The 19,934-nt window shown below is 42.1% G+C and overlaps 1 protein-coding gene across 4 annotated transcripts in view; it reads left to right on the top strand.

Moving 5' to 3' along the window:
• The window catches only part of LOC118422798 (glycine receptor subunit alphaZ1-like), a 72,882-nt gene that overhangs the window by 10,440 nt on the left and 42,508 nt on the right, over window positions 1–19,934 (top strand). Inside the window, exons 2-3 of one of the 4 annotated variants that reach the window (XM_035830565.1) lie at window positions 17,623–17,813; window positions 18,261–18,382. In XM_035830565.1, coding sequence (XP_035686458.1) covers window positions 17,734–17,813; window positions 18,261–18,382 — 202 coding nt within the window. In that variant the 5' untranslated portion in view covers window positions 17,623–17,733. Of the gene's footprint in view, window positions 1–16,988; window positions 17,814–18,260; window positions 18,383–19,934 lie in introns of those variants that run through there. The other 3 variants (XM_035830566.1, XM_035830564.1, XM_035830568.1) reach the window with 3 other exon arrangements.

Below are 19,934 nucleotides of genomic sequence, written 5' to 3'. Positions count from 1 at the left end.
AGACTTGATACATATTCTTTTTCACAAGCGTTGTAGTATTTAACGACAGTCTACGGCTTGGATGGGATAAAGTCAGTACTTATGGTAACGACCTGAGATCAACACTGTCAGATTTAATTAAGGAAATCTTCCAGATGAAAGTCCAGAGTGGAAACTAGAAACTCAATCAAGCTCCGTTGAGACCGCACATTTAGAAGTGCATAGAGCTGTTCCCAGGTCGGTGAAAAAATCATAGATACCGTTTTAATTTCAATTATTCATTGGTTGATATTCCAAGCGTTTATATCATTTGATTGATACTATGCCTTACGAGGAGATAAGAAAGACACTTGCTTGAATAATATTTTTGCGCAGAAACCACGTCACAAAGATTGTGTTATGTGTAATATTCAACCTTTTTATAACTGTTTTGGCGTTCCTTGTATAGAGCTACTCTTTCCATGTCAGCGGACATGGCAGCAAAAGGAGGCAAGGTGGTCTTATGGCTGAGGTTATTAACTTGGAGTCTAAATCTTCTGGCATCTAAGGTTTTGAATCCATAGCAGGTCCCATTGATGTGCCCTGTGAAAGGCACTATACACCTATTTCCTGACTTGGCTCAGGTATTTAAAGAATGAGTGCTTAGTCTCGGCAGGGATGTCCAAACCAAACGTAAAGTCGAAGCCACCCTGTGAAGAGAGCAACAGTTGAGCACAGTTTAAGGTCCTGCCACACTTATCGAAATTAGTAGGCCCTCCCCGGTGTGAGCGTTGAGTAACCCTGCCTCTAGTGTAGTGTTGCTATAAGGGTAAGCAACCATGCGTCTAGTGTAGCGTTGACCTCAGGGTGAGCAAACCTAACTCTAGTTTTAGTCTAGATTTGAGCAACTCTAGTCTTGGCCGAAGGGTGAGCCTGCCTCTAGTGTAGTGTTGCTATAAGGGTAAGCAACCATGCGTCTAGTGTAGCGTTGACCTCAGGGTGAGCAAACCTACCTCTAGTTTTAGTCTAGATTTGAGCATCTCTACCTCTAGTCTTGGTTGAAGGGTGAGCAACACAACCTGTAGTCTTGCTCCAAGGGTCAGCAACCCTACCCCTGGCCTCATTAGGGTGAGCAATCCAGCCCCTAGTTTTGTTCTAAAGATGAGCGACTCTTAGGATGAGCGACTCTAAGGTTGAGCGACCCTGCCTCTATAGTCTTGATCTTAGGGTACATGACCCCGCCTCTAGTTTAGAAGAGCAACTCTTTCTCTAATCTTGGTCTAAGCGTAAGTAAGTCCGCCTGTAGTTTTGATTACCTAAATGTAAGCAACTCTGCTTCTAGTCTTGGTCTAAGAACAAGCAATCTTAAGGATTCTAAATCTACCATGAAGTTTTTATGTACCATATCACAGTTATTTCACTGTAACGTATAGATACGTTCGGCTAGTATACGAGAGGTCTGATATTAAGAAATCCTGCTTTAAATCGGATAAAATGTATCAACACCAATCGAGAACTACAATCCCATTATTCACGAAATTAAATTAGCAGCTAAATCTTAAAATGTGTAATCAACTTGAATCAAATCAAAATATATGACATAGGTCATTTGTAATGTATTCTGCAACAACATGATCTATTTATTACAGAACCAGGCTAATGTACGTCGCTTTATTTCGTCTGGGTAGTGACCTTTTCACGAAGATTCCGAGAGTAGGTTAACACCTGAAAATCTGCAAACCTGTCTGAACGGTAAGATAATGTCATAACACACTGGTCTTCGTACATGGGGGTAGTTTTAAAACTGAATTTAGTAAAACCTAATTAAGAAACAGGAATGTCGTAAGAAAAAGTAACGGATGGACCTAACATTCTCCTGCAGACTGCATAGTATCCATTCGTATATGCTCTTCGTTTTGCTTTTGCTGGGTTTAGACAACTGAATAAGGAATACTTGTATACGAATGACAGACTGTTACAAGAAAAAAGATAGTCTACTCGAGAGGCGTTTTGCGCAAATGCCGCAATAAGAAAGCAACGTTTCCCCTAATTTTTTTTTTGTGTTGTGAAGGGATCAAGGAAACAGTACAGCGTCAGACAGCAAGGTTTGCAATCCTATACCAGATATCCCTTTATGTACTCTTGGTTTAAATTCTGCGGGTTTCGACGTATCTTTGCTCTTATTTCTGTGTAAGCGACCATATGGTAGTCGTGAAAACTGAGAGTCAACCCCAATCAGGCTTACAAGCTGGTCCATCAATACTTTCCAATTTGTGGTGTACTTTATACAACCGGGCGGGGATATTATAACTTAGCCCCGACGTTAGAGGGAGGAAATACGGCCTAGTGTTAAATATGCGATCGCACGGAGGGGGACCACCTCAATTAAGGTCCCACAAACTACGGGTCAAATACGTGATGGTCGTTGCCATGACGCCGGTAGAACGTTTTTCAACTCGTGTTGTTATTTACCTCGCCAGGAGCGTTGTGTCTGCAGCAATGGTGTAACCTTCGTTGGGTCATGCATGGGAATGTCTAGCCTATAAACTTGCAAATGTTTGTGGCATCAGCTGTATTAGTGGAAATGGTGTTTCAGTGTTTGTAACGCTAGCAAACTGACTACTTATGAAGAGACGAGTATCATTGAAGATTTCAGGTTGGACCTACTTGCTTCGCATTTTCTTCTTTTGTGTATGTTCAGGGGCTTGGGTCATAGCTAGTGTTAGGACATGTCCTTTCTTAACAAATTATACGTTTTCATCGTAATTTCAATGGCTGGCACAGTGACAACTACAGTGTAATACGGGGATCAGATTACATAACATTTTATGATACCGAATGTTGAAAGGAAAAAAATCAATACTGCTTAGAATCACATATATATTTATTTGCAGAGAAACGCGTAATATCGGTAAACCCTTTAAACGTGTTAGTCGGCGACAAAGGGATGTAAAGAGCACGAAATGATAATATTTCCTTTTCTAAAGATACCGATTCCACTCCAATAACCATTGTCTACATGGCTCTGTGTAATGGGTGGGCACAATTGTCATGGAGTAAATCCCGAGCAATGAGGGAAAATTCATGTTCTGTAGTCGATTGTTACACATCCATATGTTTTCTTGCCTTGAGAACAGATATTGCTGTTCGTTGCGCGCTACGGGTCGTAGGAAAAAAAATACCTTTCAAACTACTCCCTATACAGCAGTGATCATTGACTGTAACTTATTGTTGCGAACACACATATATTTTCCCCTGAATTTCCATAAAAACAAAACCCAAAAGAAGTAGCATGTTTGCGATAGAATTTCGTTTACCGTACTGCAACCAAGCCTAGCATTAAAGCCTCAGACATCATGTCGATGCGTAAGCGAGTCTTCCCACCTTTTGTTGTCATCTTTTCAAAATCTAGTAATCTTCATTTCAACATACATGTTACAAGTTGAAATTAATAACGAGACCATCTGCACTTTATTCTAAACGGCTTTGATGCTATTACAGGAGATTCCTTAATCTTACATTGGTCGTTTCCAGGTTTTAAGTTCTTTGTTTTACGTGCATTTTAATGCAAGTAAACCAGTAGGCATAGACAATATTAAGTAAATGAGCGGAAGGTACTGAAAACCACTTGAACCATGATAATGAAGAATGAAGGTCACACGGTAACAGAGAAAGAGTGAAAGTTGTATTAGATGATGAAAATGAGAATGAAATTATATCCGATAGGTACTTGTGAAGGGAAGGGAGTGACAGTGAACGTTAGAAATGGAATTTGTATTTGATATATACAAACGAACGTGAAAGTAAAATTCTTAAAGGGGGTGTTGTATTTGATAAGGTAGAAGTGCAAGCTGATAATCTCCAAGCAGATTCCTCCGGTGGCTTAAAACAGTAACATAAGCTGGGGAAGGACTTCAGCCGGCAGAGGGAAAAATTTGCCACCGCGAGGAATCTGCTGGAGATTACAAGCTGAACCTGACATATGCAGGTGACAGTGAAGCAAAAGTCTCAAAAGTGAAAGTTGTATTTAGCAGAAGCAAGAGAAAACGAAAAGGTGAAAGCGAAATTTTATGTGACAGTTGATGGTTGTGCGTCTTTTTTATTGTTTCTTTTGTTTACAATGTTTACAAAAAAGTTACATAACATAAACATGAAGCGAACCATCCAAATCATAGACCAAACCTGACACAGAGGAAACGTAACTACAGGATAAAGTATAGATCAAACAGAGTATGATGTATCAGTTGTAGATAATCTTTCCTCGGTGCTTCGCCATCTTCCCTCTCCTGGTAGTGATTTGACATTCAACCTTTTCGACGAAATTATGTAATTACTAAATGATCTGAAATGAACACTTTTGGATTCTCTACATTTATATATGTAAATTTTTGCCAATAAGATAATGAGATTGAGCGTCTTGAAAGGGGGTGCTGTATTTCATAAGACAAAAGTGCAAGCTGTTTATGCTTTTTTACAATATTTTGAATGACATGTTATATGTTGTTTGATATATTATGTGTCCAAATGTGTAATTATTACCACTGGAAGAGTAGATGTTGCAGCGATAAGCTGTCAACAACTTAAGAAGTCAATAAGCAATAAACAAATAAACAATAAACCTGACATGCAGGTGAAAGTAAAGTCAAAGTCTCAAAAGTGAAATTGTATTTGATAGTTGAGATAGCTGAGCGTCTTGACGCACAGACGTCTCCGTCTGACGCTGCTCATGAAGCAGGTGGGACAGGAGCGTACACTGACGTGAATGGAGCGGGAATTTACAGGGCATTGGCTGTGGGAATCCGACACAATGAAACGGACACGTGTGCGTTTCCGCCCCAGATGGGTCCTATTGTCCCTGCTTAATGGGCAGGCACAGAAAGGCCTCGCTCCGTTTCTGATTGGCCTGGGTGATATACAGTGGTCGGCCGTTTGGCCCTCATCTATGAGAAAGGGTCTTTTAGTAATCGATAGAAGCAGCCTTCCATTACCGGCGCGGCGATGGATTGTTTTCCCAGCCGATACGGAGGTTTCCGCTACAAACTCATGGACAGACTTTGACGTGCGCAGCTTCTTAGAGCAGTAAATCATGTGAAGAACGGTTTACTTTCAAGGCAGTTTGGAGAACAGTTGTATCGTGCATTTTTGATACGTTCTTGTGGCGAATCATTGCTGTTATTAGATAACGGACATTTTCCTCCGTTTGATTAGGATAATATGCACAATTAACACTGCAATTATGATGTCGGGGCATTTGATTAGGGGATAAACTAACATTTTCCTAATCAGAGTCTATTCCAAGGATGAGCGCCCTCTGCCTGCAAGCCGGCCACTTGCAACAGCCAACAGCCATATTCCCGAAAGATAATTAGTAAGTAACATAGACTATATGATACAGGAAATAGAACGAATGCTTTGGCTCCAGATTGTTAACTTGATGTTTGCATAGTAGTGTTAAGTAGAAAATGTTTACTTGATCAGCGAGTCCATATTTTTCGGACTTAATCCCTTGTCGCACAAACAGGATCATTCCACGACCTCCCCCAGACGGCTTCCCAAGGTTGGTACTGGGTTGGGAGTATAGCCTGGAATACATGCTATCATAGCCCCAGTTTGCGTCTATGGTCACATATGAGCAAAAACTTTCCTGACTTTGATTAATTTTTTCAAAATTCATACTTAACTGACGCAGACAACTTTTAAAGGCTCCTAAGCAACCTAGCCGACTAACTCACAACTTCCAACCTTGGTCACGACTCATTCACAACCAAAGCAAGGTCTGGAGAAGGTCGTACGGTCATGGTCGGCTATGTGTAGCAGTGGCTAAGGCCTGGAGAAGGCCAGGAAACTGGCTTGATGTAAAAGTCAGATCATGGAAATGAAAGGTTCGTTTTCGGTGTCCTTTTCTGGTCTGTTTACCCGCTGTTCATACTCTGCAGTTGAAGTAAAAGTACCTTTTTGTTTCATTATATTGTAGCACTAATAGTTCACCATTATCTTTAACCACTTAGTGGTATATATACTCCCCGGTATAACGGACTATTTCAGCAAGCATACTTGCCGTAATATGACCAGCGCTTCATGAAGATGGTTATATATAAATCAAGTAGGAGCGGTAGTCCTTAGCCTCTTTAAACAAACAAAATGTACATGATAAATTGGCCATGCCTCGTATCATTAAGTGAGGTATACAAACAAATAAAGACGCACCTGATGCAAAATTTCTCGCATATTGAAAACGAGATATCAAAAATAGTTGCAGTACCTTAGTAAGACACTAGGGGGCCTATTATCAAACTTGACCTTTGTTTTTATGACCCCTACCAACCTAACAAATATCATCAGGATCCATCCAAGGCTTCTCGAGTTATGCTGTTAACAGACAGACGCACTCGCCTAAAACATAACCTTGCCATTCTGGCGAAGGTAAGAATATTGTATCTTCCCAGTTCTAATTCTACCCGTGCATATTTACCTTGAACCTGAGTGACATTTTTCATCTCGTTGAGGAAAGTTCTCTACTGTGGTTGGAACAAATAAAAGACGCACATGATACAAAATTTCCCGCATATTGAAATATAAACATTGTATCTACCCGGTTCTAGTTCTACCTTTGCATATTTATTTACCTTGAACCTGACTGACATTTCTCATCTCGTTGAGGAAAGCTCTGTACCGTGGTTGAAAATGAAACCTGACAGGCCCGACAGCAGGACTTTTAGCGTAGTCTTCCAGGAAGCGGAGAAGCGGGCATGACAAACGGCACGTCTCCGGGAATACCGGGGCGGGACGGCGCTTGGGGCAGGTTGGTAAATGACTAACCTCGCCGCTGATAGGGACTGACATTTGACATTTTCTGTTATTATACCGAGTTTCGTTTGGGGTCGACGAGAGTTCGGCAAAGTCCGCGCCATTTGCACCTCTCCTTGGTAAGCACGCGGGAGTGCAGTCATAACTCCCCAGCTGAAAGATGTACGAACTTCGTGAGAGAGAAGCACATTGCGTGAATAATAGACTCCACCCTCCAGGGTGTCCGTGGCGCCATTGGGGTTTCCGTTGATAACACGAACTTGCCGCTATGATTGGGCGAGTAAGCAATCTTGAGGCATATTTCGGATAGGAACGCCAGGCCCGACCTATCTCGTTCTGTGATCTGACAATTCGATGGACTCTCAAAAATTCATTGGCACCCACACAACCGAACCGACAGTAGGGACATAGTTGTTCTACCGGCGAACAAAGAATAATTCATGACGTTTATGTTCAAAATAAAAATGGAACAATCACTTCATCAAGAGAGTACACAGCTCTGATACTCCTTACTGACACCGATTTGATTTAGCTTCAATTTCTTGGTCCAAAGGGAAAAAACGTCAGAAAAACAGTTGCTATTACAAGTTACACTTTCAAAAAGAAAAGTGTCTCTTTATAAAGGATTGCCTTTCGTTGCCTTACGCAAGAAGATACTTTTGATCTGTACTTAGCAATGTCACCCTCGTCTGAATACTACAGTACGGGTGTGGTATTAGACTGGAGGATATAGCTATTGTAGTATAAAGTCTTTCAGAATATGATAGTCAGGTATCTATTATATAACACTCAGTTTCATAGAGTGTGTCTGAAATCATACCACAAAAATGCACAATTGAATGCCCTTGCACAAAGTATTATCAAATTCTACTATAGAGTTTGTAGTTCAAGGTGTGCTTTTTCCAGGAAAATACAATATCAATTCGCTGAAAACGCGCAGCAGGGAAACGTCGTGCTTCATAAACGTCAATCATACGTTATTGCTTTTCCATGCCGCGTAATGAGGAACATCAACCTGTTCTAAAATGTGTCATAAACATGTTCATGTGTAAGATTAAAGCCGCCATTACCAGCCGAATGAACACGTTAATGCGAGCCGTGAATACGTAATGCGCGCGCCGTTTCCACGTAACGTTTCCACTTTTCCATCACGCCACGGCTGAAGGATAACTCAGTCACGCCTTTCGAGCATTTCACCAAGAAGTAATGACGGGAATCATCCGGGAGACGATGGCCTGCACATCCTTGTCCATTAAATCTCGCCCGGTTCGACTGGAAATAGTCACTAACCACTACGGGCAAATCTACGGCAATATCAGTAAAAGGTCTTTGCTCTCCGCGAGTCTGCATGTAAATGCTCTATTACGGAGTGTTGACATATGGTGTAAAAGATAAGGTAATCAGGCGAATCTTTCTGAATAATTAAACTGCCAGGTGGTGTAGCTGGGAGCTTACCGAGGACTATTATCCGTTCGGGGCGCGGTGCTTTCAATCATAATGAGAAGCGGTTTTGAAGGTAATCGCTGTGTTTGAGCCGCAGCATCTGCAGCATCGCAGCGCCAAGGCAAAGCTTGAAATGAGAGCATATTAACCTGTAGAATCCGGTTGCCCGGTCCGTATATTGTTTCCCAAACAGCGGGTGAAGCCATTATCCCGTTTGAGCTCGACCTGAGATCGGATTTCCTCCGACAAGCGGCCATTTATGATAAGTGCCGGACGGAACGTGGCCGGAATGCGGTAGTCACGAATTAACCAAAGTGATGAATGCAGAACCGGCCATGCGGACATTTATTCCGCACAGGTTAATGCGCTCCTCGCCAGGTGCCTTTCTCAAACTAAGGTGGATCTATGCTGATATGTAAGGTGGAAGGGAAAGACATGAAAACCCGTTCGTGTATTCTGCATCATCGTCGCTATCTGTTCGGCAACATCCGACCTTAAACATGCTTGCTACGGGAAGTTGAAGAAGGTACATGTATGAACCTACAGACAGAAGGAACTGGACGAGTACCAGGTAGTATGTGCACCAAGTAACAATCACAATAAATCGCCTGTTGTTTTAACAAAAGGGTCGCAGCCCGAATCGACCCGCGCAGCCAAGAACGCTTTGATTGATTCACACAGGCATCGAAATTGAGGCTTTTAGAATAGGGTTAAGGGTCACTATTAATTTCGGAAGTTAAAAAGGTGGGGCGATAATTCTTCCTCTTTCGGGGTCATTAAAGGTGTTGGCATCGATGGTGAGGTAAAAGTAATTGCATCAGGGAAGCTACACCTGTGCCTCCGTGGCGTTGGCTTTGGTTTCTTGGCCGCTCCGGTCGGCAGTGTCTTGTATTGCACACCTTTCGATTCCGGGAAAAGGCTCGTTCTAAATGTCCCCCATCCATTATCTTCACCACGAAGGCTTTGTTTCCGGATCGACGTTTGTGTGTCTAGTTTGTTCAGCATAACTAAAAAAAAGCTAAGGACGGATTGATATTAAGTATGTTAATGGGTACTGAAACTGAACTTTCATTTTGGTACCCCTAGCATAATTCTTTCATACTGCACCGGGGCTCTTTTTTTTACACTATTGTTGGCTTAAAGCGTCCCTGCAGCTTGGCTTCTTTCGGGCAGCACATTGTTAAATGAACGCTCAATCCGCCCAATGACCGCTCAAATGACGTGGATGTTATTTTCTAAAAGCCCCCTTTTTATGAAAACAAAATCAACCATATTTGGTTTTTGGAAATCAAATCAACAAGGAAATTGAATATTCATAATCTAACAGTTTCCCCCCATGCTGAGACCATTGTGCGATACATGATGGGAATGGTGACCTGAAGTATGTGTTACTATTGCCCAGGGATAATTGCTCAATATCTAGATCGATTGTTTTAGCTCTAAACAAGAAGAGAATGATTTATCAAGGCTGATAATTGAAGAACAAGTATTCACACATACGCTGCACATATTATCTATAAGATCAGCCCTCGGCATCATTACCCATATTTTTAGGACACTGTTCCAATCGGATGATTACTAGAGATCAAAAGTCAATTGTTGACCCAAATCAAGTGAATAATAATGTTACTAAGGTATACGGTGACAAACAAGTGTCAAGAAACACATTGTAAAGTTATTTTTAAGATCGATACAGTATTTCGTTAACCGCTCCTTTTGAAGTTTGTTCAATGGTTGTTCGATATATGATATGTTAAACTTGGCTGTAATTTATTTGGAGGGTAGTTTAGGGATTACGAGAATCATTCTATTCAGGATTATCTGTAGAGCAGCACAGTAATCCTTTTCTCTTTCTCCTCCTCTCTGTGCGTAAAGGGAGGATATTTGTATCGTATCTGTATGTTTAAAGTATGTCACAAACATTTTCAAATAATGCGAAGTCAAACAGAAAGCCTGAAATCAGCTTTCAAAAAGAAAGGACATTCATAGTTGAAGATCAATTACATTTTCGTTACAAAACTTTGATTTCAAATTGACTAATTTTCGAATAAATCCAAATCTGCAGTTGCGCGTTGCAGTACAGTATCAACACGTGATGGCAAAAGTCATTTACAATCACACAACAAAAATGATACAATCACAATCGTCAACAAAAAGACACGGCGTCAATTCTGTACTAATAGACCACATCATAGCAACAATCATAAAATGATTATACAATATGGAAGTCCACGAGGCTTACTTCAGTCATGATTGGTCACCAGATGCCGCCTATAATTAATCAGACCTGTCAACACCCCGTCAGAATTAGGTCAATGTTGCCAAAGAACCTCTATCTGAATACGCCTGGAGATTACCATATTTGTATTATGCTGGCAGATAGCTGGGGTGATGCTCACAAATCAACAAATACACTCCTAGTAGTCCTACAGTATTAGTAGCACGTTCTCTGACATATTAATATACACATTTCGCTGCGATATTAGCAAATATCTTCATATTTCCCTGCAAATACTTGCTTCTAATATCAGCGAATATATCTCTTCAATATAAGCATATATTTCCCTGTCATGTCGTACTTCCATGTCGGTCATATCTTTAGCAAACATTTCCGTGTGATATAAGCAAATATATCCCTTTGACATAAGTGAATATATCCCTGCGATATCAACAAATATAACCCTATAATATCAATAAATGAATAACTATTGGAAAATGTTTTCATTCCGTATCAGATTATATACCACTGACAAATTAGCAAATATTTTTTCTATTCAACATATATGGGTCATCGTTTAATCTTAACAATGGTAAAATCAACCCCATGGCATCGGCTGTGGCGAAATAGCATCGCTCATATCAGTAAATATATCCCTGGCATTTCAGTAAATAGACGTCCCGGTTCATTCCTGGAGGGAATTTCAGCGTTCCTGGAATGGCTTCCAGCATTCCATTCCAGGAACGCCCTTTGACAAAACCTAATAGGTATTAAGGCTATAATCGTATAATAGTCTGTAATAAGTCCATAATTCCTCTGATCATACTTACCTCACGTGTGTTAAGCTGCATTCCGTGGTCTTCCCTCATCTAGCCGTATCAAATATCCCGATCACAGAATCCAGCGGATACCGGTAAAGGACATTACGAACGTTATGTTTACACAATATTGCAATAAACCATATTGAGGCTTGTAGGATACGATCATGAAACAACATTTGTAGGTAAGAATAAATGAGTAGCAATGCAGGTAGATTTCATCACTGTGGTTAAAGGATAGTCGACTCCAGTCATCAATCTAACGTCAAATTCGCTATCCCTTAGTCTGCGGTTTCCGGAGATTTTTTTGGAATACCCTAAGTGGCATTTGGGGGCGAAAATGAGATACATATAGAATTGTGGCAAATAATAAAATGAAATATCATCGACATTGTACAAAGACAATAGCAGGCAGCTGATGTAGTAGTTGAAGGGAAATCTTGACCGACAAAGACATCGAGGGTATTAGGTTTGTATACGTAGCACGGAAAATTGGCAGAAAATGTCGATAACGAAGTAAGTAGTCAGCCAGTATTTGAAAGTAGCCAGATCAATTTTGCCATATTCCTCAACGCTTGATCGAAGCCCTTTTTTCTTCCATCAACATATTTTGATTGGCATTTGTAGACACAATTACATGTCTATCATCCTTGCATAGTTTCGTCATGTTGGTAGCTTACTATCCTGGAAAATGAGGTTGTTATATATATGGCCCAACTTGAAAAGATGTCAGAACCTGTGTGTGTCAGCTGCCTTGAATTCATTGGGGCGTAATGATCATGTCAATCATAGTTACTTTCTGTCGCCGTCTAGTTTGCCATAAGCCGTAATAGCCGACAATATATAATGTCATTAGTGCTTTACACCTAATCATGTTAAATCAGTGGGGGCAGATCCGGTCATGATATGATGAAATCTACCACCACTAGGCTAGTCACGACCGGATAAAGTACGTTTGTAGTACAGTATATCTTTATTGCTGATACATGCATACATCTGCAATGATATAGCTGCCATAGGGCTGATCTACATAGGGCTGATGTAGTATTATACTGTTCATGAGTAGTGAAGTTGTAATCCTTGATGTGTGTTATGACATATGAAATGTTAAAAAAGTTTACAGCACATATTTGGAATAAAAATATAAATAATCAAACACCTAAGGAGTTTGCCTCAGAGGGTCTGTCTAAAAGAAGTAGTTTTCCGTAGAAGGTACGGACCTCTCTTTCACAAACCTTTCTAGGCAAACTCTTTTCTACGGCAAACTGCAACTCCCTTTTCACGGCAAACTGCAAACTCCCTTTTCACGGCAAACTGCAAACTCCCTTTTCACGGCAAACTGCAAACTCCCTTTTCACGGCAAACTGCAAACTCCCTTTTTCACGGCAAACTGCAAACTCCCTTTTCACGGCAAACTGCAAACTCCCTTTTCACGGCAAACTCCCAACCCTGCGAGTCTTGGATGGGGCGGAGGCACATGACCACATACACGTGACCACAAAATCATCTATGGCATACAATCCACCATCAAAACCATAGAAAAACATACTTTGGTTCTCTCGTACGAATGGGAATTAGCCATAGGCTATGTGCCCATTGGTGTTTTGTAAAATCCTGGTCCTTAAAAGGGCTGTCAGAGTCGCAGGGCGCTACCGGTTTAAATCAGTAATTTGTCCGTGATAATTTGATCGTCATCCGAGGGTGTTACCACCATTGGTACATTTACATTTCGCCACTGCTTCCCATCCATTAGCGTCATTTGTCGGTGATAATTTGACGGTTCTCAACAGATACTATCGTCGGTAGGTCGGCATTCTCGTATTGACCAGCCAAGCCCAATCATTTCAAGCATGATTGGCAGTTCCTAAAGATAAACATATAGGCACGGATAGTTTCTAAGCTCCCTGTCTAACACTCTCTATGTCGGTTGATGATGATAAGCAAATCCAAAAAGACCGCTTAACTACATATAGTAGGAGCAAAAGCGCCCAAGTGACCTCAAATATATGTCAGCCACTGTCGACAGGATTCTTAATGTTTAGGTTCTTGGGAAAGCCTAGCTCTAGGGACAACACAAAAATGGTTACAATTACCAGGTCGTCCTTAAACAGAGGCACTTGTACGAATTTAGCTGTATATATTGATTAATGGTCAGGTGGTCATTATACAGTGGTGGTCACTACTGCAGGTTTTATTGTATGTCAATTGTCAGGTGGTCCTCATGCAGAGGTGGTCACTACTTCAGGTTTTGCTGAATATCAATGGGCAGGTCGTTCCTATGCAGAGATGGTCACTATTGCAGGTGTCATAATAGACAGGTGGTCCTTATGCAGATGTCTGGTGCAGGTTTCACTATATATCAATGGACAGGTGGTTCCTATGAAAAGGTGGTCACTATTGCAGGTATCATAATGGTCAGGTGGTCTTTATGCAGAGATGGTCACTGGTGCAGGTTTGTTTGCACATCAATGGGCAGGTGGTCCTTATGCAAAAGTGGGCAACAGTAGTACAGATAGGGCTGTATATGAGCCAGGTGGTCCTTATGCAGAGGTTTGACTGTATACCAGATGGTCCGTACAGAAGTGGTCAATAGTAGCACATGTTTGTTTGCATACAATGACCAGGTGACCCTTACGCAGGAGTGGGCACTTGTGCAGTTTTAATGTATATCATGACCAGGTGGTCCTTATGCACAGGTGGACACTGACACAGTTTGACTATATAAAATGGCTAGGTGGTTTTCTTGGTCACTAGTATAGGGTTGACTGTACTGCATTTTTGAACAAATAGCGCAAATAGCATAAAGGTGTCAATACTTGCATGCACTGAAAGGCAAGGATGTCAACAACAAGCATTTCAAGTAGAGCAGTATTACTTAAAACCCCCACTCAGTTGTGCGAGTGCATTCTTTTGCAGCGACTGTAACTCATTTTAATGCCGTCCGTACGAATTCTTGTGCAATTAAAACGTATTAATGGGATATCTCCGTCGCGCAAGCCAAAACCCTAGGGAGTCATCGCTCATGCGTATAAAAAGAGTCATATAAACTATGCCACAAGAGCCATTTAATCAGGAACTAGTATTCTTACTTAAGCTACCGACGATATGACGTCATGTACGTTGCGATGTCTGCAATTGCTTTGCCCTTAAAATACATGTAGCTTTACATATAAAAGCATGTCTCAGATACCACCAAACAGAAAATAAACGTTTAACATTCATGGCAAACTAGATGAGATAGCGGGTAGAACAGTGAGAACCCTGGCGAGATCTCAAGACGCATAGCAAGAGAAAGGGGCCTCATTACAGACTGCATGGGGTGCCAATCGGGTGTCATACACACCGGCACACCGGCCAGGCAGCAGCCGCGGGTACAGCTATATGACTGTGAACACACATTGGTAGCTAATCCTCAAGGCCCCCATTCTAGCAAATGGTAATGTCGCTGCGACCTAAATTAAAATTGTGTAGTCCTTGACTTCATAATTGAAGTATCATGCAAATGTAAAAGCGTCACTGAAAAGACAACATACCATAGGAAAACGCTAACAGATTCATTTTTCATGTATAATGGCCATTTGGACATATATAAGCTTATGATCGTAGTTTTCCTCGAATTCAGATTTCCACGTTTAAACTATAACCCACTTTCGTATATTTCTTTGTCTTAATGAAGACCAAAGGTGTATGCAGTTAGTACTTGTAAGGTTAGTTCGGGTAAGCTATGGGTGGTTTATTACCAGGAATTTTCATTCCAGCACAAAACGCGTTATTATGCTGTTGGTTTCCAATGATGATAAATGCCCTAGGGTACATTGGAAAGACTGACAGATCGACAGGCGATAGCCCCCCCAAGCCGACAATATAGACATTACCATATATATGCCAATATATACGATAAGCAAGTATGATATGTACAGTGAAGAAATGCACACATATGTAACCGTGTGTAGTAACCCCAATTATCTATGGATAGTGAAATTCCTATGTCTTCACTTTTGCATTGGCAGGTTCGCCAAGAGAATTCAACATCGTGAATACTCTAGGTAAATTCAACTGTGCTTTGTAGGGAGACACTTTTTACAGTGTGTAGGGAGGTTAACACGTTTAACAATGGTTACTCACATTTTTGCTAACAGAATAACTTTATTGCGCAACAATTGTAACAGTTACAATGTATGGCAATGTGAACAACTATATACTAATACAAATAACTAACAACTAATGTAATATAATATAACAGTATAAACAATCTAGTGAGTATCATAAAGCATTATCTCGTTTTTGCAATGAGTTGTAACATGATGATTTTACTTCAGCAAGTATTTCCTGCCATCTATGATATAAGACATATATATCAGCAAATATGTTTGAGAACATTCTAGGAACGGCTTTCAGCTTGTACGGCAGGTTAACGGCTTGGCTGTAGTTCATTGTGCGTGTTTATAGTTCTAGAAGACCATACATAACCGGCCATGTACTTTTGTCGTGTCGATAAAGTATTCATGGTGCTGTGGGATATCTGACAGATCAGGCCTGCCTGTGGGACGGGTACGGCGCGTCTCCTATATTAGAGCTGGGAATTCCCAACATGGATTTTAATGAACATCGGGACAATGGGCATGTTGGCAGATAAAAGATGAGTTTGGTATGTCGGAAATAGTTATAAGGATTCGGCTATATTGTCTTTTTGTTTATCCTGCTATGTATTTGTATTTTTTTTACATCTTTTGTAATAACATGTATGTGTAACGAGTCTACTGTATGTTTATGTGTGCGCTTATATCCATCCCCATCTATATCTGCCTTTACGTAATCTGTACGCGTATATACACACAACCTTTCTGCCTTGACGAAATATGCACGCGTAAATATCCAGCCCTACTGGCTGACCTCCTGGCCGGTGCCAATGTTCTGTTGTGATGGAAGAGTCCAATTGAGAGGCGACGCGTGTCCTAACTACGTAATGAGACTTCTCATTAAGATCATTTAACCCGCGATGTGGAGGTGTGGGACCCAGACCGGCATCTTCGTGTCCCGGACCACACGCCTTCTGGTCACACCGTCATCAGCCAGTTATACCAGCCACATTGCCTCCACGTTGATTCATTACCGGGAAAGTGTGACAGAAAAGTCCCAATCAAACTGAAAACAAATCCATGATAGAAAATGCACTTGACTCCACCAGCCGCTGTACAGTACAGGCTATCTGTATGCTGTGAGTGTTCACTACATTCCCCTGCAGTCAGCTCCGTACGCTGACGACAGAAATATTTTGATTTTGGTACAGTGGCTTCGCATCGTAGATCATACACATCACTCACAAAACGTTCCGGCATTAATTTCTTCATGAACTTTCGCACGAAATTGCAAGCTTCGCGAATGCTCCCGTGGAAAATGATCTGGTGTATTGTTGATGCTCTGCTGATGATGTGGTCTCGCCTGGTTTTCTCCATCTCCCTCTAATAAAAGTAAAACTCCATCAACAAACCTTCCTCCCCATCCCGACGCCTCCATACACAGCCCTTGGCCATCCACTTCGATGACGTAGTGATATTATTGCCTTCCATTGAATGCCGCTGCATTAATTTTCCTTGGGGTCAAGCGAGCCACCTCATATTGCAATGAAAGCCCATGAAAGCCCTCCCTTTGAAAATAATTTGTAAATTAATCAAAGCGCTCCCTGAGAGGGTCTCTAAACACCCATTGGGCCTCTCGGTCGCGGAGGCTGCCGGGAAGGTCCGTGTACTTGACACATGATAGTGAGAGGCTCTGTCGGCTGCCTGGCGGTACTGGGCTTATCTCAGTTCCTCCACATAATTTTCCCAAATATCAATTTGTGCCTAAAGAGCACCGGCTTTCATCCCCGGCTGGGAATTGCGGTGTAAATTGCCACGGAACTGACTGACAGTCTAGCGCAGCAATATCGCGGCGGGATCGATTGCTTTGCTGATGAGACCGATACGTCGGAATTGCATTAATCATTGGCGTTATTAAATATGCTGATGCCGTCGGAGAGCGCCAAGACTACAGATGCGCCGTAAGGTGGCCCTACGCGTTCCGCATACCGGCGAAAGAAGCGGTTTCTAGTGAGGAGAACCTTGCGGGCTGTACGTGCGCCGCCGGATCGCGAGAAGCTAGCTGGGGATGTGCCGGAATTTCGCATTTGGATGCACCGGAGGCGTGTTTTAGCCGGGGAGCGGAACGCGGTCGATACTGCTGCTCCGAACGGGCGTCGAAAGCTTATATTTCGCTCAGCACCTTGTATCAAGCCTCGCGCCAAACTCTCTTCCCTCCCCCCGTACGTTCCATGGTGTAGGGGGCCGGCTGCACCCCCTGGAGGGTCACCCCCTAATGCTTGTGCGCTTTCCTTTGCAGACGGACCCAGGAATACCGGTAAGATGAGGAGAGGACGGGAGGAATGGGAACTTTCTTGATACACCACCTGCCGACGCTAGCAAGATTCCGGCGGAGGAGTGGCTGGGAAATATGGCGCTGAAGCTCAAGCTGCATGTACTGCGTGGCCTGGTCATATGTGGATTGTTCGCATGGCTGCGAACGGCTTACGGGTAGGTGGAGCTGGACATTCGATTCCACCTCCGTAATAGCCACTGTTTCACTCAAACATCTCCTCCGAGTTCTTGCCATGATTAGAGCCCCTGTTAGGGGCGCCCCCTGGATCTTACTTAGCCTACCATTTGATCAATGCATCGCTGTTGAATTAAAAAAAAAGATGGAGGGGGACGAAATGACGTAGAGATAAACCACCAAACGGCATTGTTGTCAATGGTTGTTATATATAGTGTGTTTTAATAAGTAGAATTTTACGTCATGGATACGAAATGTATGATGTGAGGCCGGGAAGGGGGGAAGGCAAGAAGACGGGAAAAAGATTTCGTAGTGTTTTCTTACAGATATGAGTCCTTTTAAATAGCCCAGAGATTAATGTAACCTAGACTACACCTGCCATTAACCCTGGTACATTATAACACGTGTGGTGTCCGTTCCGTCCACAGGAACAGCCCGAGTGAGTCGGGGGGAGAGGGCTCCTCGGGCATGGTGAGCGGCGCCTCGCCCACGGAGTTCCTCGACAAACTTCTGGAAGGATACGACGGACGGATCAGGCCCTACTTCAAAGGTACACCTTCTATCTCATCTCGTGTAGTACAGACTGCCCCTCTTACCCCGTACCAAGGACATGATTAGCATTTCTCATCATCCAAATTGAGCTTTTCCCTGGAGTAGGTTCTGTGAAGCGCTACATCACCGCCCCCCCCCCCCCACTACCCTGCGAAGGGATGTTGACTTTGCAACCAATATGCATGCAAATGACTCCCGTGCCACCGTAGACAATTTCCCCGCGCGTCACATGACCACCGTGTTATAGATGTCTCACTGTTGCGCCGCTCTTTATTTCTCATGCGTGCGGATCCCCAGACGATAGGAGAGTACAGAGCGGAAAAATCGCACAAATTATCAGAGAGAGAGAGAAAAATAATACACGTGAAGCTAGTTTCACACATTTCCTCGCCACGCGACGTTTAGTAGTTGCTCTGCAATCCCTGCTAAGCCGTAATCCTTAGCTCATTAAGGCAGCGTTCCAATAAAGGGGAACCTGCAGATGAATCCCAAATTAAGCGGCGTCAGTTTGTTGTGGCGAAACCGGCGTAAATGTGCCAGCCTTCCGGGATTATATGCATGATTGGTTGGGATTCATATGCATATTGCATTTTGAAAATTGATACCTTTTTACCAGCAAGGCATCAAATGTTGCATTATTTCATATCATCATTTTATTTTGCACAAGCCATCAATAATATGTTTCATCCTTAGAGACTGTCAACCTTTTAAATGACTCCATAGAGGACCATATGCGATTGCCAGGGTGTTCACATAAATACGACCGTTAAAATATAAAATTCCAATTAGAACATCAGTTATTTTATACCATTTTATCTTCAAAAGGCCTTGGATAATGTGTTATCCCTAGAGACACCCTGTCAGTGCTATACCAGGCTGGTCCCTGAGATCGGGTTACAGGTGTAGGCGGCGTGCAGACCACTTCCTACAGCCGGCAGATCAACTAGAATCTCCCGTCTTATTGGCCCTGCCCGAATGTGTAACCGTTTTCACAATGGTGAACCAATTTATAGCAAAGATCGATAAAAAGTCACTCGATTCAAAGACTTGAAAAGAGGGCACCTTTACAGCAATTAATTTGACGGCATCACTATCTTTACGCCTTGTTCAACGCCAATGGTTCATCATATCACACTGCGATACTGTCCAACAAGCAGCGAATTATAAAGTATATAACTGTGTATCGGTACACTGTATCTGCACCTATAAAGTTCTTATACGAAAATACCTTAACTCACAGTTTATATCCAGTAATAGGCACTTCATGTAAAGAAACGTATACTAATTTTCTGTGATTAGATAAATCATTCGGATACTATGGCAAAGATGAAAATTATCAATGAAAAATAGTAAAATCAGAATGATAATAATAAATGCTCATGTTTTTAGATTAAAATGTGTGGATCCTTTTAACACACACTAAGTACAGTTGGATGCATTTAATGTATAACTAATGAATATATAGCCCATTTCGGGAGGTGTTGACAGCAAAAATCGTGACATCTTTTGACACCACGGGAAACACTGCGGGGCAATAAACAACACAAATG

Source organism: Branchiostoma floridae, chromosome 9 (assembly GCF_000003815.2).
Source record: "Branchiostoma floridae strain S238N-H82 chromosome 9, Bfl_VNyyK, whole genome shotgun sequence".
In the NCBI taxonomy this organism is placed as follows: domain Eukaryota; kingdom Metazoa; phylum Chordata; class Leptocardii; order Amphioxiformes; family Branchiostomatidae; genus Branchiostoma; species Branchiostoma floridae.
The sequence above is the reverse complement of the archived record's forward strand: the minus strand, read 5'-3'. Positions and strand labels throughout refer to the sequence as shown.